We start from the raw sequence: 22,403 nt of genomic DNA, 5'->3' as shown, positions 1-22,403 counted from the left end.
ATATATTGATTGTTTATAAATCTTACACCGACACTAGGTCAATATTACAGTATTTTATATCATAAATTCATAATCTTTATTAAATTAATAGTATTTGAAAGCAATAAATTAATGTTATGGTGAAGTGTTAGCTTCCTATTGGCTAAATTCAAATTGGCAAAAGTGCAGAGTAATAAATATTATATTTTAGTAAGACATAATATTATTTAAATCTGTGCAGTTGAATTTGTCGTGACCATGAGCATGCTGTTTTCTCCTTCCTCCATCGCGCGATTAGGGTATGTATGCACTTTTTCCCTCTCTTCCTTTCACACTATTATTCCACTTCCATTTTATCTCTTTTTCTCGTTTCTCTCCAAAATTCATAATATATCGCCACGCGGTACGATATTTTGTTCCTCTATATCTCACCTCATATTTCTTTCCATATGTTATGTACTTCAAATGCGGATTTTATTTTCTGGTAACTATTCCGAGTTTGTAATTTTGTTTCCTTTTCGTGTTTCGTAGCTCTTTGTTGCTCAATTTTTCTGGTGAGTTTTTGTTTTGTTTCGTTTCAATTCGGAAAAATAATTAGTAATCTGTGCTCTTAAGCAGTGTGCTATGTTTCTAGTTTTTGGTTGTTTTGTTGCAATTTTTAGATTATGTTTTTTATTCTGAAATATGAGTTGCATATTGATTTATGAGCATGCTTGATTTGTTTTTCAAATTTATGGTATGTGACTGTAATTGAAGCAAGGTAACATTTTTTGGGGGAAGTTATCATAGGCAGAAAGAAATGGCAATAATAATCTTAGAATAGTGCTTTACTAATGTTCTATGAGGGAGGTTTACAATCTTGCATGTGAAAAAATAGCTTGATTGTTGGTTATGTGATAGTAACTATAGTGTTTGCCATGGTTAAAAAGTTTAGCTTTTCTTGTTGTGCCACAGCAAGATTGCAATGATCTCTATAATTATGTGGAAGTCTGGCTGTCTGCGTTTGTCGTTCAATAAATATACTTTTAGTATTAACACCAAATCTACACATAGTTGAAAATGATATAATTTGGCGTGGATTACATTTATTTAAAATGGTAAGTAGAGATTCAGTTCATTTATTGAAGGGTATCTTGTCTTTTCAAGTCGGTATCAGTTTTATAGTTACATTACATTCTTCTTTACATGTATTAGTCAGAAAAGTGGAATTTGTATCAGCAAATATGAATTGAGTGCTGCACTGCTGCCTGAAAATTTGCTTAAAAAATTAGATCATATTATTTTGCATTACCAAGATATCATTCATTACTTTAAGCCCTTATGCTTTTTTCGTGATACCAAAGTGATATTCTGAAAGATTTGTGGATGAAATAAGCTATGGAGATGGACAGCCACCTCCTGAACTCCTAAAGTAATCCCACTCATCAACACTTTATTTGTGAGATTAGCTTTCTCATGCTTACAAGAAGCTTTACACTCATTAAAATGCATCTGTGCTCGTCTGTACATGTGTCTTTTGACATTTTGTGAGAACATCTACTTCATTTCATTGTTTGATTCAGTTTTTTCTACTTTGGCTGTGCACTTGGTATATATGCAGAGTGCACATTTGAAAGATGTTGAACTAGTTTTGCAAGTTTTATAACATGCCAACTTTGTTGTTCTCTTAGATTGACCAATAGGCATGCATCTATTGCCTTATGGGTTTTTGAATGAAAGTTTTATGCATCTACTGCTCTTTCTCCAGGCTTATTGGACTCTCAATTGGGCTCTAGTTGTTGAACTCACACCATTAGCAATTTTGGCTTTGATTCCAAGATGAGCAATTCTCACACTGAAAATCTTGTAAGTGATTGATTCTTCACAAGTACACAAATTATTTGTCAGTAGTTGGTCTAAAAGATACAATTCATTCACAGGAAGAACCAACTGTTGTGGGATTTGAAGTTCCCAAGTCTCCTGATTCTAGTTACAATAATGTGTACACTGGACATGAAGACGAGGCACGTGAACCACCTTTTGCCCCCTTCCATTTGCAACACACCTTGCTCAGTTATCCTGCTAATAGTGGGGATAGTTCAGGAAGTCTTCCATTGCCTCAGAATGTGATTCTAAACCATCTCTATATTGAGAATAGAGAGTCTTCAAGATCTGTTGTTGCATTAGGATATACCCATCGCTTCCGTTCTAAATATGTTACTGTCGTCCTTTACAAACCAGTCCAAAGAAGTTGAACTAGCATTCAATTTATATTTAAAAACCTTCGTAATTGTTGGTTTGTAATGATTTATGGTAGACTCCATATATATTCCAATTAGCAGGATCTTTTATTGAACTTTATTTTGTTTGTTGGTGACTTTGCTATATATTTATTGGATAGTAGTGCAATGTATAGTATGGTAACGTGGGGATTTAGATTTACTTATTAATGACTAAACTATGTTTTTTATGGTACATAATAACTAAAGTATATTTTGGAAAGAAGAAAAAAACTAAGAACTTACAAGTCACTTGTATCATTTTCCATAAAATTTAAATCCTTTAATAAGCATATATACCTTTATTTGATTTAATAAAACTTCTTACTCCATTACATTTTTCATTATCATTTGCATTGAATAGGAGAAAGAGTGAAAGAATACTAGAATCTGCCAAAAATTCTTGTCAGTTTATTTTGTTCAGCGTAAAGAGTAATGATGGGGTTGATACATACGCTATGAAGATATGAACAAGCAAGCCATTGTGCAAATATAATCATTTTTCTTCATGACACCCAAATCTCATTATCTCTAGAGACTCAACATGGTCCATTTGAACACAACGCCAGTAGTTATGCAAATGCAACAGAAGCATACTATACAGTGCCATTGGAATATATATTCACATAAAATTTTGCTTCATCTAGAATAGAAAAAGAAGAACTAGTAAAAATGCTAATGGATCACTAGCTTTAGTTCAACTATGTTATCTCATTCTGAATCTTGATTTCAACAAGACCATATGTAATGCTAAGGATGTGTGCCATTTGAAGTGGATAGACAAGAAGTAGAGCAAAACTAGTAACTTAGTTTCCCACTGCCACCACAGGTTGAACATGATCGGGCAGAAGAGCACTTTGTACAATAGCTCCATTTCTTTGGAAGCCCGGCCGTGAATCGAGTTGCCATATTGTTAGCAAGCTTTCTTGCCTTCTCAGCACTTTCCTCAGAACGCTTCCTAAGCACGAAACCTTCACCTTTGCATTCTGGACATATACCAGAACCTCCACAATTTTCACATTCTTTGAGTTGAACCTTTAATTTTATAAAGGAAAAATAAGTATCTAATAATTGGACACACAGACACAGTTCAATCATATTTGAGATAAGAACTCTAGTCTTCTTTATTAGCAACATAGGTTTTTGTTCCCATCTCTTTGATGGCCTAATACTAACACACATGCTGTCTTACCCAAATGAAATGAGTGATTAAAAGCACAATGGATAACATTGAAAATTTTAAGGTTCTTGTTTTTTTAGTGCCATATAGTTGAGTTTGTTTGTATGTAGGAACAATTAAGAGTAATGATATTCTCAAACTTTTTTTACACCCATTTTACAACTACTGATCATCTAACAGTTTTTGCTTCTCCAGCTAGAAGTCTCTTGACCAATGATTATAACATAGATCCCCTTCCTGTCTTTCTTCATAATCTATTTTTTCGTCATTCTAATAAACTTCGAATTGTTGAAACACGAAAAAAGAATACAAGAATATAATATCTCTACAGAGAATCATTTTGTTAATGTTGACAAATAGATTGGTTACTAACCTGTGTTGTTGACTCAGAAGCTTTGGTTCTGCGAATAAGAAGAGTGGCTGCTGCACCAACAATAGTTGCAGCCACTGCCACTGAAGCTGCTGTCTCAGGCAGTGCAAAGGTTACAGTGGATGATACTCTTCTTCCTTGCAATTGTGACTTCACATCTATTCAAGAATTAAAATGAGACCAACAAAATAAAGTTTCCTCTTTTCATTTTATAGCATCAATCAAGGTGCAAAATTACAACATCATTTTGAACGAATCACAAGTACTACAACATAAGATGCTGTTTTTTTTTTTGGCATTGCAGCATAGTTGCATGAACTGCATTTGAGATTGAAAAAAACATTTTTTTTTTCCAATTTAGTCAGTACCTAGTATCTAAAACACATTCACTATGTAGTATTTAAAGAAAAAAGTGAACCATGCTTTAATAAGATAATCAAGACATAAAATATCCATAAATTTACTACATAATTGACAACTTTCAATTCAATTCAATCCAACCAATACTAACTAAGATGTTTCCCCATTTCTGGGTTTTCTCCAGCATCAACATCTATAGCTAACAAGAATTACATAACAGTTTATAGCAATGACAACTATCATCAAAACACACAAGACTAATCTACCAAAACTACCAGTTATCCATCAAGAACGAAACCTCTTCATCTCACACCAGAATTAACTACCAGCTTTATGAAAATTTAGTATTTCAGTTAGCATTAACAAAGATAGATTTTGATGAGGAATCAGTAACGTGACACTAGCTGATTCATTGATAATTATTTATGAAAATAAAAGGAAAATATGTTACTCTGATAGAAGGAAGGAAGTGATATAGGGTGCTGCACAATAACATCCATTCAGATAACTGTGTCTTGTTCTGTCCACCAAATGTTACTCTCTCTGTTCCCTTATCCTCTTAAAATTTATTGTTAATACAAAAATATAATGAATTGTATGGGAAAAGAAGAGCAGAAATGGAAAGAGATGGTGTAATAATTTGAAGTGATTATTTGTTTATTCATTCCTATTTTCTTATAAACTTAAATTAAATAAGAGTGTAATATAAATATTTATATATAATCAATATATTATCTATCATTCGTTTATATTACTTACATTTTAAAATTAATAATAATAAAATATGAATGATGAATAATATATTTGACCATATAAAAATCTTTTACACTATAAATATACACATATTTTTCTCATAAAATACACCGCATTTTAAACTTTTTTACAAATGTTTTATGTATTAAAAGAAATACAAACGAGTCATGGTCAATAAATATATTAATTCATCCTTTTTGGGATGTGCGAGGGAGTGAAGTAGTTTTTTACTATTAGATTTCTAACATACACATTATCAAACCTAGCGCATAAGCATTAAAAGAAATTTAAAGCTAAATTGGAGTGTTTTTTATACACAAGTAGTGTGATAACTTTTGCGACAATTATCACTTATACATAGAATATTAATACTTTACCTTATAAAACAAGAATGAATCTGTTAAGTAAATTGTCCCATTAGATATAACATTTGTTATATTATTAGTCATGTGTGGTTTATGATCTAATTCTAATACTCCATTCCTATGTCTTTGCGTGTTAGTGACGTATTTCAATACTAGAGAAGATGTATTATCATTTGTTAGGAATGTAAAAACATTCCCCAATCAAACATTACTTGAGCACATTCATTTTGTGAGTGGTCTATACAAAAAGGAAGGTTACTTGAAAATAATAGAACTAATTTCACTATACAAAATATGCAACATCTTAGCAGTTAACAATTTGAGTGGCAGTCATCTTTTGAGCAAAATGTGTAACTGAAAAAATATTTATTAAAAATCTAACTATACAAATCATCTTCATCAACCCCAGCAGCAGAAGTTGCAAAGGGATCAGTTCCATTAGTCCTACCTCCGGTCTCTGGAAACCGAAATTCAGTGCCGAACCCCCTTGATTGCTGTAGGGTCTGAGCAAATGCCTGATATTTGCGTATATCGGCATCACTCACACTCCTACGTGCGTACTTCATTGACTCTTCAAAATGAGTAGCCTTGATCTTGGAAACATCATCATCAATGTCTTCATCCATAGCCTCGGGATTTGCCGCGCTCTTCCTCTCTCGCTCTATGTCCTGAAAGAAACCACACAAATTATTGATAGAGTTCAATTAAGCAGGAAAAGAGACATCATAGGCAGCCATATACAGAATCATAGAGGCTGCATCTTCAAAAGCACAAAGAACTAAGAAATTTCAAGCTATTAATCAAACCAAAAGCATACCTTTTCTATGTTTTCTCTAATAGCATATTTGCAAGCTCGTTGACATATCTCTGTTATATCAGCACCACTGAAGCCTTGAGTATACTTAGCTAGCGCGCTCAAATCAACATCTTTCGAGATAGGTGACTTCCTCATGCAGGCCTTGAAGATTTGATAACGTGACCCCTCATCAGGAAGAGGAATATAGATCAATTGGTCCAAACGGCCTGGCCGAAGAAGTTCCGAATCAATGATGTCAGGTCTATTGGTTGCCCCAATTATGAACACAGTCTTTTTTGCATTCATGCCGTCCATTTCAGTCAGAAGCTGGTTCAGAACTCTATCAGCAGCACCACCAGCATCCCCACCACTACTTCCTCTCTGTAACGACAGAATGATATAACATGAGCAAACAATTGTGAAGATATCAAGTATCAAATACATCCAAAAAATATCTTTGGTCACACATGGGATCATTGGAATATTATACAAACATGTTTAAGCAAAATAACCTTAACTGATGAGATACAATTGTATCAGTTTGATATCAATCATGGGTAATGCATGCCAATGTAGCAAACTAAGAATGTGAAGTGGCCCAAAACAAACCTGAGTGGCAATGGAGTCAAGCTCATCAAAGAAGAGGACACACGGAGCCGATTGTCTAGCCTTGTCAAATATTTCTCGAACATTGGCTTCACTTTCACCAAACCACATGGTAAGTAATTCAGGACCTTTCACACTGATGAAGTTAGCTTGACTGACATTCATTAGCAATTGCTTTGGCCAACAAAGTTTTGCCGCATCCGGGTGGACCATAGAAGAGGACTCCTTTTGATGGTGACATACCAAACTTCTCAAATTTTTCAGGGTGCTCCACAGGATATTGAACAGTCTGCATCCGAAAAGGAAAAACATTTCAGAATAAATTGGCATACAAGTATCAAGGTGCAATTAAGTACAAGAAAGATTTATCACCTCTTGCAGCTCACGCTTGACATTCTCAAGCCCTCCAATATCTTGCCAACTAACATTAGGCACCTCAACAACCTGTAGACAAAGAGAATTAATTATTAAATACGCGGAAAAAAGACAGGAAGCCTCACTAACAATATTTTAAATTGACAAAAAATGAAAGAAAACCACTTACAGTTTCACGTAAAGCTGATGGATTGCTTGTTCCTAGAGCTGTCTGGAAATGCTCATTTGAAACTGCCATAGAATTCAGTATTTCAGCATCAATGGTTTCGTCTTCCAAATCAATTACATCCATCTTTTCCCTAATGCATTGCAGGGCAGCTTCAGTGCAAAGGGCAGCAAGGTCCGCACCAACATACCCATGAGTATCTTTTGAAATTCTCTCTAAATCAACCTACAATAGGAGAACCACAAAAGTTATAATAATAAAAACTAGAAACAAAGGTACAGGTGAATCTATAGAAAGCTTATGTAATGTTATTTGAATCCATAAAAGGAAACATATGCACAGCTACTTTAGACAAGGCCAATACAGAACAGAACAAAATACACCAAGGGAAATGAGAGTATAGATAGCTATACTGAACTAGTAAACTCACATCATCAGAAAGCTTCATGTTTTTGGTATGTATGCGAAGTACTTCAAGTCGCCCAACTTCATCAGGAACACCAATATCAATCTCCCTATCAAATCTGCCAAACCTTCTCAATGCTGGGTCAATGCTATTTGGACGATTCGTAGCACCAATAACAATAACATGAGCACGGGATTTTAATCCATCCATAAGAGTCAAAAGTTGAGAAACAATCCTCCTTTCAACTTCACCATTTGTCTTTTCTCTCTTGGGAGCAATAGAATCGATCTCATCAATAAAAATGATGGATGGAGCATTCTTTTCAGCTTCTTCGAATGCTTTCCTAAGATTACTTTCACTCTCTCCAGCCAGTTTGGACATAATCTCTGGTCCATTAATACAAAAGAAGAAAGCACCAGTTTCATTAGCAACTGCTCTTGCAATTAATGTCTTACCAGAACCTGGGGGTCCATACAGCAAAATTCCTTTGGGTGGTTTCACACCAATTGACTTGAAAAGTTGTGGATGCCTCAATGGAAGCTCCACCAACTCACGGATCTGTGCCATTTGCCTCCTCACACCACCGACATCATCATAACCAACTTCACCCAACCTCTCCTCATTCTCCCTTTTCACAGGATCCCCCTCACAGTAGATTTCAGTGTCTGGAGCAACCACACAATATTCCCCAGGTAAAGTTTCTATGACCTTGAACTCTATGCTTCTCATCCCTCCTCGGACGAGAAATAGATCTCCCTTTCTGACCGGACGATAAGCATCCATGAAATAAGCTGCAAATAATAAACAGAGTAGTCAAAACTTTGTACAGACACATAATTATAGGTGGAATTGTGGAAAGGCTATAAGAACCAAGTCCTTGGAACATTAACATCCTCAAACTATATGTTCCAATGAAATTGTATGAATGATTTTACAAATCAATCAATGTAGAAAAACATCATGATATATAAAAGCAAGTGAATAGTAAACATGTATTCATAAGGCAAAGAGTGAGAGAAGGTAAATCCTATTAAGTACTACGAAACACAGTATCAGCCTCAAAAAGAGGTCAAAATTAAGCAACTGAGCATTATAATAGCCAACACTGTACTCCAAATATTATCTTGTACAGGAAACAATGGTGGAGTATAAACTCACGTTTCAAGTAAGTGTCAAAAAGATTGCCAGTGACACCTTCAATGGTATCATCAAGAGGCAGAATGTGCACATGCTCCCCATACTTGACATCTGGGCATTGGTGCACAGACACAACATCTCCAAGAAGAACCCTCAAATTTGACCTAACAACTTTGTTCATTCTGATCTTGGCCTCCTCACAAGTTTCATCACAAAGAGCAATGCAAATTGTACCCCTCCTTTTTTAACCCTGTACCATATATCAAAATCATAAAAACAAATTATTTGGAATGGAACACTACACAGATTAGAACAACAACACATATATACACAACCCGGTTTTAAGTGATACAAAAAACTCACCAAAAAATTTATTATTTTAATTTTAACAAAAAAACAAGTAATATATGATTTAAACCAGCATGGCAGCATCTTACAAAATGTAACAAACAATTTTCCAAGTTTAAAAAACAAGCCTATGATATGATTTTACGTTCAATTCATTGAGTACCGGTGATGTTGTTTTTTCCATAAAAACATAATATAGAACAGAGAGAAAAGTAACCTTGATGAGGATAGTGTCGCCACGAAAAATCTGAAGCTTTTCCATAGTATGAGGGTGCATGGACACGACGGAGTTGTCGTCGTTGATGTCCTCATCAACCACTAACCGGTTCGGCGATTTCTTACGTTCAAGAATCGCTGTTGAGAAGTCCTTCTTCCCAGATTTCCTGACATATTCAGATTAATATACTTAGTTTTGAAACCAAAAACAAAACAAAAACAGAATTGAAGTTAAAGAGTTCAGATTACTCACGAATCCCAAGATTCGCATGGGTGAGACATTGTGTACTATTAATATAAACGAAGATCGATCAAAGAAGTTAAGATAGCTTAGGAGTTCAGAGTTTGAGAAAACTAGAATCTGTTATATTTTTCTTGAGTATGATGAAGGGTTCAGGGTTCTTATATAGACATGGAATTTATAAACTCAATCTTAAAATATCTTCATTAAATCTTCAAGGTTGTAGAATATATAGAGCATTCATTATCTTAACTTTATCATTATAGTTATAGCTTTTTAGATTTATCTTAATAGTGTCTTGTTTTTAAAAAAACTATATGATGAGATATGATACAAAATATTTTTTCCCTTTTCAAAATACAAAAAGATATGATACATATTTGGATGATTTAAAGAGGATAAAAGATTGCAACCTTATTCAGTTCCAATAAAAATCGTTGCCAAGTTTAGACTTTAGATTCATGCTCATGACTTGTATTGTAAACATGTTGAGTAATTAACTTATTATAAGAATTATGATTAGTTATTTGATGTATTTATGATGAGGTTTTGATTTTTCTCTATTGTTATGAATGTTTGAATGTTTTTATTCTAATTTTAGCATGCTTGTGATTGTGTTACAAGTTACATTTGCACGATTATAAATATTAGGGGGAAATATAAAGACTAATTTTAATATCATAAGTTCAAAATTGAAGTAGATCCGAATGATTTAATGTTTTTTAGTTTGGATTTATCTCATAAAATACTTGTATTCTAATTTACTTTTAAAAATAACCAAAGATGATAATAAGCAGTTTTAAATTATTGATTTGGTTTAGATGATAATAAGAGATTAATTACCATGGCTAACGGAAACCCATTAATTACATTCATCAAAATTGATATATACAAAAAGTGGGACAAATGTAGTTTCCTTTTTCATAATGTCAAATATACTATATTTAAAAGTAATAAAAGTTTCCTTCATAAATAGTAAAAAAAAAGTAATTGATAAATAAAAAATTAGCAAGTCATGCATTGATATATTAAAAACTAGTCTCTTCTAATTCAACATTCGCATTCGGTTACTAAATTGTTGTGTAGATTCATAAATTGATATGAATGATTCATCATATTTAATATCTAAAGTTCAAGTTGTACTTCAGACGAATGAGACCCCATGGTCCAGCTTAAGATTACTTCACTCATTTTATATATTTTGATATTTGGCATTTTCTCTTTATCACACACCCCAGAGTCCAAGACTTGTTTTAATTATACCATCATTTGTGTGAAGACTTTACCTTTATGTATACTTTTTCTTCACTAACTTTCACAAATTTACAACTTCATACATCAATATAAATTAAAGTAAGGATATTTCAGTCAAATTATACTAATTTTATATATCATTCACTGATTTCTTATAACATATGCAGCTTAAACATTAAAAGATATAAAATGAAGAAAGTATTAAACTGTTATGGTTAGTTTTTTTATAATGCATAAATAAAAAGATATCTAATTTCAAGCTATAGTACAACCAATACATATAGTTAAAAATTATTATGTCTACGTATTTAAAAAAATCTTATATATGTATTTTACAGTTTAATAACACTGTAATATTTAAAACTTCAAATACTAAAGCTAGCTAGCAAATTTTCGATGCAACTTTAGTTTACGTATTTTTTATATATTAAAAAATAAAATAAAAATTATATGATAATTTTGTTTTTATGTTATTCCAAGAGTTTATTACTATTTTGTATTTTCCAAGTTCTGGAACATATGTAATTATATGATTGTAATAGATAATGTTGTATACTATACATGATAAGATTATAATATATAATGAGAATCTCATAATGGGGCAAGTCTATAAAGAACAAGAATTTTTTTATTTGAATTTACTTGTGCTTATTGTAATCAGAAGATGCAGACAGTGCTACTAGAGCATATATGGAGAAATTTGCCATGGTTTCAAATTTAAATTTGTTGATTCTAGAATCTGTTAACCCAAATTTGTTGTAAAAATTTATATTTTAGATCGTGCTTTATCAGTGAGCTCTCTTCTGAGAATTTTTCCTGAAGTTGTCTTAGGAATACTGTTGATGAATGTTACCCTTCTCAATCTTTTGAAAGGTGCAACCTGCAAACAAGTATAAAAATGAGCAACATATAACAAATGCACATATACTAATAATTCAGATGTGATCATTCGACCATGAAAACAGGCATATAGAGCGAGAGAGAGTTATTTACTGATAATGTAAGAGTTTTTTATATATCAGATTATGTTTTCAGTCCACTTGAGTTATATATCAGATTCTCTGTTTTATTATTACTATATATATGTATATAAATGCAAGTCTCAGACCAAGATTGTTCTTTATCTCTCTCACCTGATCAGCAATAAATTTCTTAATTTGATCTCCAGTTAGTGAGCTGTTGGGTGAACGAACGACATAGGCGATTGGAACCTCGCCAGCTTCATCATCCGGATATCTACAGAAAGGAAATTAGCTATGAATTCCAATAATAAGTTCATAAGATGTATTATCAATGCAGGTAACATTAAAACTATATAGGTCATGTAATTTTGTTATTCATGGTACAGCTTAACAGCTACAGATCATGGATACGACGATACTTACGGGACGACAACAGCATCTAGTATCTCAGGGTGAGAAATGAGAAGCCCTTCTAGTTCTGCTGGTGCAACCTAGTTAAAACATTGAGACAATTAATAAATAATGTACTAATAAGAGCCCCTGATCATAAATACATAACCAGAAGGGTTCTAAACAAAATAATAATACAAATTTACAAACAAACCAGCACATGCATTCTGTGGACTGAAATGACTACCAAGACGTACTAACAATTTGGGGCTAAGAAATTAGGCTTATGAACCACCATACCACAATGTCTTCTGATACTAAACCATAGCCGACTCTGACAGGGATTTCGTACTGCTTCATACATGTAACTAAGCAATATATTGCGTGCCAGACAAATTTACCTTCAATTTGACATGACATTTTGATTACGTACCTGAAGACCCTTATATTTGATCAGTTCTTTGATCCGGTCAACTACGAAAAGGTGCCCATCCTCATCAAAATATCCAAGATCTCCAGTATGCACCCACCCATTTTTATCTATAGTTGATTGTGTGGCCTGTGGATTGTTATAATAACCTGAAATTTTTCAACAGTTTTATGCTTATATCAAAACTCATCTAGAAAATGTCTGCAGGATACAAATTAACACCAAACTCAAGGTAAAGTGAACACTAAACATGGTTTTATCCCATTGGAAAACATAGTGAAACAAGAATAATCTAAAATTACAACCCTTGACATAAAAGTCAGATAGACAAAACTTCAAGACTTGTATCCAAATGATTTAGTCCACCGCAGTTTAGATTCTTAAGAATGGGAACGGCTTATACATATCAGTGATGAGATGAAATGCAATTACAAAAAATATTTAAAAGTATGAAGCACTGATGCTAATTGTTTATAGAGGATAGATAATGTTCCAACCTAATTATCAACTCTATGAGGATCAGATATCTTGGTAGAGAAGTTCAAATATACTCAAAGTCTTGAGTATAAAGGTTAGAGATGGGCACTACACCAGTCATCGAACTCTTAATACAGCATCTTCCAACAACTGCGCAAACCTTTTACTTTTACCCTGTTGGAAGAAGCCGAGTGTTTTCAATAATCTAGACAGACCACGTCTTTTCCTTTATTCATCCAGACTAATATAGTTAAGGTAATCATAGAGTATATCGGATTTTCTGTGATCTACATCTGCACTTCTATTTAATTTTACTGATAGAAGCCAAACTTTTGTCAACTCAGACTAGATTGTGCTTTCTTTACAAGAAATAACAGAAGGTTATTCTAGACTAGAAAGAACAAAAGGGGAGGCAGAGAAGATATGTGGAATTGTATGAACATGGACTAAGCATGGTCAAGCCGTGTTCGCTGAAAATTATACAAAGTGAACACATTTGGCAGATTCAGATCATACTATCATACTGGTTGTATTTAGCCTAGGGAATTCAGTTAACATGGTTAATGGTTTAAGATCTAGGTTAAATCATATGCCTCAACATTATACCAGCCTCTCTTACATTTTCAAATGCTAAAGGGTTGTCTAACCCCTATCTTTCCAACATAATGCACAAATATCTCTCTTTTTTCCTTTCATTATTTACTAAGTACTATGGTAGGAATAGTATGCATAAGCAATAATGTTATACATGAAAAATTACCTTGCATCATATTAGCACCCCGTACCCATATTTCTCCCATCTCTCTAGGAGGGAGAGGCTTCTGTGTATCCACACTGACTATTTGAGCTTCAACTCCTGAAACTAGCATTCCTGTTGAACCAGAATGTCGAATCCCTACTCTTGGATTCTCCACAGAAACAATACCAGTAGTTTCTGTCATACCATAGCCCTGGAAAACAATACTTGGTTACAACTTACAAATAACAATTGTTGAAAGTTAAAATTATTACACATTTTGTGAATACTACCTGAGCAATAGTAGCATGAGGAAAACGCTTAGAAACCCCCTCCATCAAATCTTTCCCAAGAGGAGCAGCACCAGATCCAATTCGCTTCAACGAAGATAAATCATAATTCTTAACCACACTTTGTTTCGCCAGAGCAAGAACAATAGGAGGCACAACCCACAAATTCGTCACCTTATATTTCTCAATCGTTTTCAAAAACACTTCAAAATCAAACCTACCCAACGACACTAACTTATTCCCTCTTGTAAGAACCGAGTAAGTAATCACCGCAAGCCCAAACACATGAAACATCGGCAAAACACAAAGGTACACGTTATCTTCCTCTCCAACCAAATCCTCATCCATTCCAATCATCAAAGAAGCTGCAATATAATTCCCATGCGTCAAAACCACACCTTTACTCACACCCGTTGTTCCAGAAGAGTACAAAAGCGACGCCGTATCGCTTTGTTTCACATCCTTTACTGGTAACTCCGTTGGAGAACCTACCATATTGATTAACTCGTTCAAAGTTGTGATCTTTACACTCGAAACCATGTTTTTTGTTTTCGTACCAAGACTTAGTATAGGAAGGTTGAAACCCTTCACCTTGTCCCATAACTCAGGAACTGTAATTATGAGCTTTGGGTTAGAATCTTTAACCTGCTTAGAGATCTCAGCAACGGTGTAGATAGGGTTAACGGTTGAAACAACAGCGCCAATGGATGCAGCAGCGAGAAAACATATAGGGAAGTTGATGCTGTTGGGGGCAAACAAAAGAACAACATCGTTTTTGTTGATACTAAGGTGGTGGTGAAACCCATGAGCGATTTTGATGACTTTGCTTTTGAGTTGTGCATAGGTAAGAGATTCAGATGAGTCAGCATCAACGAGTGCAGTTTTGTTAGAGAAAGAAGAGAAAGATGAAAATAAGAAAGAGACGAGAGAGAGGTTGGGATCTTTAGGTAGAATAAGAGAAGGTCTTAGTGATCTATATATTCCGTCACGGCCATAACCTGATCTCTGCATAATGATGTTGAGAATGAAAAAATGTAGTTGGATTGATTTTTATGAGTGTGGAGTTGAAATGAGTGATTTTGATAATGGAGAAGATTGTGTTTGATGGCGACAAAACTGTTGTATTGGTATGAAGGTGGAAGTGGCGTATACTTCGGTTGTGCACGAATAGGAATAGAAATAGAAATAGAAATAGTCAACCTAAAGTTAGCCACATGTAATCTATCTACAGACACCAGCTGGGCAAATTATTTGGATTATTTGATTGTTTTTACTGCATGCTTGAAAGAAAGTTGAAATTTTGAGTTGGATCTCAATCTATTTACACACCTCTCAAATATTAGAATTTTGATTATCGTGATAAATTTTATAAAATAATATTAAAATATTAATTTTTATTTTTATTAATTTTCTTTTTAATTGAATATAGATTTCTGATTTGCTTAATATATAAAATGTGACTTAAATCAGGATATTTAATCTTTATCTTTCTATTATTAAGATGAATGAGTATATTTGTCTTTATATTCCAAACCAATCAAACTTTACGAAATATTAATTTTTTTTTTTATAATTGAATGCGACTCTCTAATTCACTTGAGATACAAAGTGAGACATGAATAAAGACATCTAATTCATATTCCTCTATTATTAAGATGAATGGGTACAATTGTCCCTGTATTTCTAATCAATTAAACTTCACAAAATAATATTAAAAATATTAATTTATGTTTTTATAATTTTTTTTACTTAAATATAACTTTTTAATTGACATGAAACATAAAATGATATATTAATAATAACATGTGATATTTCGTCTATCTATGATTAAGATGAACTAGTACAGCAGTCCCATGACAGTAGTGGCCAAGTAGTGGTCCTCTCCTGCATATGACATTTAGTAAAGACTAAAGAGAATAATTCAAAAGTCTAAAATTTAATTATTTTTTAATAACATTATATTAAAAATTATGAAATTGTTTTTTTACTTATATTTCAGTAATAGAATGAGTATTAAAAATGATATATGATTTTGGATTGATAACTTTTAAACAAGTTTTCTCTCACCTCACTAATATTCCCACCAATACACAATTGTAATTTATGTTTAGCTTTGCATCCAACAAAGCAATAGTAATAATGGCCATAGTCGTGGATAACATGATGGTAGTGGGACCACACTGCTCTTCACTTCTCTAATGTGATATTGATATTGGGATTATATTTTTTTATCGACAATTGTTAGTATGTTATATTTTATTGTGGGTGAAACTCCATCCTCAACCTTCTAGATCCTACCATCTTACCACCTTATAACTCTCATTTTTTGTTGATGGTGGGACTCGAACCCACACCATCGTGCACTCTATTAGCATACAATTCTTACATGGTAATGAAACTTGGCACAAATTGGGTTTAGAATAATTGAATCAGACTTCACAATTGAACTTTCAAATTGTTGTGAAGAAGAATTGGGTGAATGAACTTCCAAATTACAGAAGTACATTTCCAGTGCCCGTGTCACTTGAGAAGTGAATGGCGGTATGGCCCACTTGTAGTCATACATCCACCACTATGGCCATTATTACTTTTAGGTCGTTTACATTCAATTATGATTGACAATTTGAGCAAAGTATACGGACTTTGCCCACATTTATTAAACGGATAAAAATTCGTAAAAATTGTTGAAAAAATATTGAACATCAAATATGTAAATGTATATGTATTTTATTAAATGTGAGAAATATATATTTCTTTTGTTATATGAATTATATATGAAAAAATATTATCATTTTTTTATTATATATATATTTGTATTTTGTGTATTATATATATCTATATGTATGGTATCTTTTGTATGTTGCATGCAAATTATGTATTATATATACATTTGTATCTTGTATGTATTATTCTATTTGTATGATTATTTACAATGATAAATGTATTTATATATTTGTATGCTAATTATGAATTATTTATTTTGTATGACTAGTGTATATAAATTTATATATTTTTATATATTTTGTAATTTTATTTAGGGCAGCCCATAAGCTAGCTTTGCCCATGTTTTAGGCGAACATGTCATAATATTTCACGACCTATTTAAAAATGAGCATGCTTATGTCTACCATAATTTAAGTGAGCATTGCGTGAGTGTGAAGAAAACGGCCCTAATTACCAAATACTACATGCAATGCTAAAGGAAAGTTAAGGTTTTGTGTTGTATGAGAGGAAAAGAAAGGAAAATGTGAGTCAGATGAGAGAAAATTTGTTTAACTGAAATTATAAATATAAAATCATATATTATTTTTCATATGTCAATACCTAATTGGACATGATATGAATATGGACATGGTCATGACTCATTGAAATAACTGATTCCAATTATATTAAGATGAGATTATAGTGGATGAAATATGGAATACAAATCTTCTCTAATCATTATTATATATTAGTATGGTGATAACTACTTCGTGTCTGTCAGTCTACATTTTTACTTTTTAAAGTCAATTATTTAAGTTTTATATATTTTTTATTTTGGTGAACCAGAATATATTTTTTCTATTAAATACAATTTATATTGTAATTTTTATTTGATGTAATTTATATTATATTTATTTTTCTTTATTTTAATTGTCAAATAAGGTGATAGGTGATTAATATGTTGATGGTAATTACATATGATTATATATTTTTGGTAGAAATTAAAAAGAGTCAAGGGTAAAATAGGAAAGAGAAAATTATATCATGTTGATAGTTTATACCATATTTTCCCTTTATATGTAGTATAGATGTAGATGTAATTATATTTATCACTAATAAAAAATGATGATCATTTCTTTAAAGATTTTGATAGTTTGTTTATTTAATTTTATTTTTACATGAGATGACTGTTTTTTATTTTTAATTAATGACAAACACATTGATATTGAATGATGTGTATAGAAGATGATTTATTTTCTATGATAACATATGGTCATCACTTCATATTTGATAATGAGTATGATATTTGTATATTGAAAATGTAAAAATTTATACATAGACATTATATCATTTTATATTTATTTGTATTATTCTTTAAAAAATCAATAATAATTAAATATAAATGATTAATAATACAATAACAATATAAAAAAGTTTTATATGTGAATGCATACATTTGTTTTTCTTCTTTTTGATAATAGGATAAGGAAGACTAAGGAAAGCAAAGCCGTGTAGAATTGCTAAACCAAATCAAGATAGGAGGAAGGGATGAGAGGTTACGGTCGCACAACTAATACTGAATTTTTAAAAAGTAAGTTTTCAAGAGAAGATGATTTTGAAGTGATATATAAAAATGACATATTAAGTTTTCGAACACACTTTTTCCGGTACATTAGAAAATGAAAAAGAAACAGAAAGATAAAAACTAAATTTATAGATATTTTATGAGTATAATATCTACATTATCGTTGATGTAGATATTTATACATAGTTGTTATATCATTCATCATTCATTTGTATTAATATTTTAAAAAAAATTAATGATGATTACAAATTAATTGTAAATGATCGTCTGGTAATACATAAATCTCTTATACTAATAATGTATAAATCTCTTACCTTAATTATATTAAACATTTTTTATTTGAATGAAAATCATGTATCTTTTTTGTGTCTTAATGATTCTCAATCTAATTAAATTTTTTTAACTAGTTAAAATAAAAAATTATAAAAACAAAAAAAATAAATTTGTATATTATTTAGTAGAATATGACATCGAGACATAAATACAGTTAGACATATCATCCTTGTTGGTTTGATTTAGATTGTTAAAGATTTAGATTGTTGACAAATTTAACAATGTTTCTACCTTTTTTGAAAAACTATACTTTAGTGCATAACAGCCCAACAAACAAATAAGTAGAGCCCAAAGCCCTATATATGTTTCTACTTTCTCATGCTCTTTTCTGTTACAATGCATATATGGGTTACCCTTCTTATCCATAATCAGAACTTGTCTATTTTCTAAAACACTATCCTCCATAATAATAAAAAAGCTTGTCGAATATAAAAATTACTTCCACTACTCTTTCATGTTCTGTCATCAACCCTTTGTTAATACTTAAAAAACTGATAAAAGTAAATAAAACAATGCTCTCCTTTTATGTCTGATGATGTTGGAAAGATAATCTATTGAAATATATAACATGAAAATTTCTTTTGGCACAAACTTTCTTCTGAAACTTACAGAATGTGCTTATAGTTTTTGATGTGGGGATCTAGCGCAGACTGTGTAAACTGTTTCAGAATTCGAGAGGTGCAACTAGTCCCGAGAAACTTTTCATTATGAATGAATAGTTCAAAATGAAATGAACCCTTGTACTCAATGTTCATAATCACAAGTCAATGCAACAAGAGGTTGTCGTGTTCAAAGTAAAATTTCACCTCACGTCCCGATAAATTTTATCTCATATAACTATTGTCTCAATTTTATTTCTATTTATATAACTCTATGTCATGTACTTTTAAATGTGAAATTCAGCTATGAGCTACTCATATTTTTTTAATGGTACATCATTTTTAAAAATAAGCCGAACCGAGTTAAACCAGAGTTCACCTTAGTTCAGTTCAATAAGAATTAATTCAGTTTGAAACTCGACTCAAGTTCAATACGAGTATTTTTTTAGCTTGGTTAAAGTTCATGAATTATTCGCTCAAATAATTAATTCATTTTAAAAAAAAGTTATATATATATATATAAAATAATGAATGGATCATAATAAACATATTCTATATATAAATGTAAATATAAATATAAATATAAATGTAAATATAAATATAAATGTAAATATAAATATAAATATAAATAAATAAATATATATATATATATATATATAATTGAGCCAACCTAACGAGTCGAACTATACTCAACTCAAATTTAATTCGTTTATTTAACGAGCTCAATTCTCAATTCAAATTTAACTTATTTGATTTATAAATCAATTTTATCGAGCTAAATAATAAATAGAATTTCGAACTAATACTTAATTAATTTAATTCATTATTAGACTTGCGTTAGAGTATCTCAGAAAAGCAAAGAGAAACTTGTGTGAAAGCAAATAGAAAATTGTCAATTACCGAAAGAAAATGGAGTGTTATTTGAAGAACTGATTCAGAATATCAAGTCATTACTATTTATGAGTCAATAAACTCACCACACACAATCATACTTGTATAAGAATCTATATAGAATCAGCTTAAAATCATTGCAAGGGGCAGCTAAAGTTTGATTGCAGAAAACTAATGGATTGGAAATTACCAATATATGCAGCTCTCACACTGGACAGGACCATTAGGTCATTGGGCTTATGAGGCATTTCACATTTACAATGAAAAATATATTCTGCAACAGACATCACATGAGTCAAAATCCAAATAAGATCCTATAATCTCTTGATTCTAACATAAAAGTGGTTAATTGAACATCCAAATAAAAAATTTAACAGCATGAATTGAGAAAATTCTTATCTAACATGCATCAAACATGTACAATAATCATTGTCACCAATTTAATAAATTTAACTCAAATAATAAGATTACCTGTTTGGTCCATCAACTTCTTGATTTTGGATTTAGAAACTGTAAATTCCCTTTTCCTCAATTTTGAACCCCAGCACATGAAACCATACAAAAATAAAAATTCAAACCATTATTCATATCATTTTGTTTCACTTACTTGAAGTAATTTAAGCTAAAACATTCAGAATTTCTAATGACTAAACCTATCGAAGATAAATCAAACGATATAAACATTAAAGATTATTCAAATTAGGTTAGTTTTTGTCTCTAATATAGGCTTTCTGTCTCCCTTAGATATGGAAAAGCGTATGCCTTTGAATTCTGTCTCTAAATCAGACTTGTCTACTAGTGAATAAAAAAAATAAGAATAAAGTATTTCACTAAAATCAAAATATTTATTATATCTAATTATTTTTACAAAAATATTTCTAAAGATGTATTATATTGTTACCAGTCGGGAGAGAAGAGAAAAAAGTTATTCAGTATTAGCATGTATTTTATTAACTTATTTAGATAATAAAGTATCTGTGGGTAGTAAGACATAAATTATCTATTCCAGTCAATAAAAATATAATATGTGTACTATTTTGTTTAGTTTTTGAAATATTTGTGTATAAAATAATTACATATGAAATATGTCATAATTTTAGTGATTAAAATAGATAACTTATATCATTATACCAAAAGATATTTTATTCACGCAACCTCTTATAAACTGCATGTTATTTTGTACATCAAGTTATCAACATGTTTTATAGTGTATAATGATTTCTATCTTCCCATTTACCTTTTTATACATTCATTTTAAATATATATTGAAAACAAATGAAAATTATTTGATGTTCATATTTTGATATTAAAAAAACATTTTCCTTGTTCATAATAAACAGTTCTGGAGATCCACCATGGGCTCTTTTTGGCATAATTTTTTATTTCATTTTCAAGTTCTCCTTACATTACTGGTAGGATAATAATATACATTGAGAGTGAGAAGTAGCTTATAAAAAGATGATAATAACATATAAATATAAATACTTTTGATGGAGGTTGATTTTTCTGTTGATTATCTTGTATTCATTTCAGTTTTAAAAAACAACATGAATAGTGGAGATTCATGTATATGGTGATCCAATTAGATACACCATGCTAATTTTTTTAGTTTAATTTCCACTATCTTTCAATAGTTACAACATTGAATCTTAATAAGAGATGATTTTAGCTAAATATCTTATAAAATAATGAAAAGCAGTCCCTAGTGAGACTAGATACACATAAATTTCATTGACAAATTAAAAAGAAAAGATGCATATCATTGTAATGCTTGTTTGTTGCTGAATGTATACACACCTTTAATTCATTAATATATATGTTTACTTGTCAACAATAGCATCTGTTCCGCATAAACTGAGACATAAATTTCATGGCTTTTGTTGCCTTTATTAGTCGCCACAATAATTTAAAGAAACTTGCACAAAACAACCATATATTATATTCAATGATTTATTATTTTTGTTACAACTTTAGCCATTACAAGACTTTCCACACAATACAACAAAATTTCGCTACCATTATATCATCTGCTCTTTCTTTTGTGGCCACATATCTTTCCTTCTCGATCTGTTTATTAATATAATTGAGAATTATGGTAAACAAGTTTCCACCTTGATACTGACCTCGCTACTCTGCACAATATTCTTAATTAACTCAATAGCGCTGTTTCTGACAATCACAAATCCTCATATATATA

General features: G+C 31.2%; 4 protein-coding genes across 5 annotated transcripts; 1 reads left to right on the top strand and 3 right to left on the bottom strand.

Annotated features, from left to right (window-relative positions):
- Positions 210 to 2,319, top strand: LOC109353560 (SNF1-related protein kinase regulatory subunit beta-3-like). Its single transcript, XM_019595895.1, has 3 exons — positions 210 to 278; positions 1,727 to 1,824; positions 1,899 to 2,319. Exons 2-3 carry the CDS (start codon positions 1,798 to 1,800, stop codon positions 2,211 to 2,213), a joined length of 342 nt encoding a protein of 113 aa, XP_019451440.1. The 5' UTR covers positions 210 to 278; positions 1,727 to 1,797; the 3' UTR covers positions 2,214 to 2,319.
- On the bottom strand, positions 2,810 to 4,734 carry LOC109353481. 2 transcript variants are annotated; one of them, XR_002108464.1, is made up of 4 exons: positions 4,599 to 4,734; positions 3,791 to 3,945; positions 2,966 to 3,272; positions 2,810 to 2,933 (listed from the first exon to the last, which is right to left on the bottom strand). XR_002108464.1 is itself a non-coding variant. In XM_019595775.1 (3 exons), exons 1-3 carry the CDS (start codon positions 4,645 to 4,647, stop codon positions 3,036 to 3,038), a joined length of 441 nt encoding a protein of 146 aa, XP_019451320.1. In that variant the 5' UTR covers positions 4,648 to 4,734; the 3' UTR covers positions 2,810 to 3,035. The 2 variants fall into 2 exon arrangements, 1 of the variants encoding a protein (XP_019451320.1); XM_019595775.1 differs by having other exon boundaries at positions 2,810 to 3,272.
- LOC109353743 (cell division cycle protein 48 homolog) lies at positions 5,544 to 8,986 on the bottom strand. The gene is made up of 7 exons (XM_019596108.1): positions 8,773 to 8,986; positions 7,639 to 8,405; positions 7,212 to 7,433; positions 7,040 to 7,111; positions 6,671 to 6,889; positions 6,083 to 6,442; positions 5,544 to 5,933 (listed from the first exon to the last, which is right to left on the bottom strand). Exons 1-7 carry the CDS (start codon positions 8,930 to 8,932, stop codon positions 5,643 to 5,645), a joined length of 2,091 nt encoding a protein of 696 aa, XP_019451653.1. The 5' UTR covers positions 8,933 to 8,986; the 3' UTR covers positions 5,544 to 5,642.
- On the bottom strand, positions 11,422 to 15,184 carry LOC109355308 (4-coumarate--CoA ligase-like 7). The gene is made up of 7 exons (XM_019598391.1): positions 15,166 to 15,184; positions 14,099 to 15,110; positions 13,830 to 14,019; positions 12,596 to 12,741; positions 12,196 to 12,263; positions 11,944 to 12,046; positions 11,422 to 11,690 (listed from the first exon to the last, which is right to left on the bottom strand). The coding sequence occupies exons 2-7, from the start codon at positions 15,104 to 15,106 to the stop codon at positions 11,577 to 11,579; spliced, it is 1,629 nt and encodes a 542-aa protein (XP_019453936.1). The 5' UTR covers positions 15,107 to 15,110; positions 15,166 to 15,184; the 3' UTR covers positions 11,422 to 11,576.

The sequence above is a fragment of the Lupinus angustifolius genome, chromosome LG08, assembly GCF_001865875.1.
Source record: "Lupinus angustifolius cultivar Tanjil chromosome LG08, LupAngTanjil_v1.0, whole genome shotgun sequence".
Lineage (NCBI taxonomy): Eukaryota > Viridiplantae > Streptophyta > Magnoliopsida > Fabales > Fabaceae > Lupinus > Lupinus angustifolius.
Note: the sequence above shows the minus strand (reverse complement) of the source record. Positions and strands in the feature narration are given on the sequence as shown.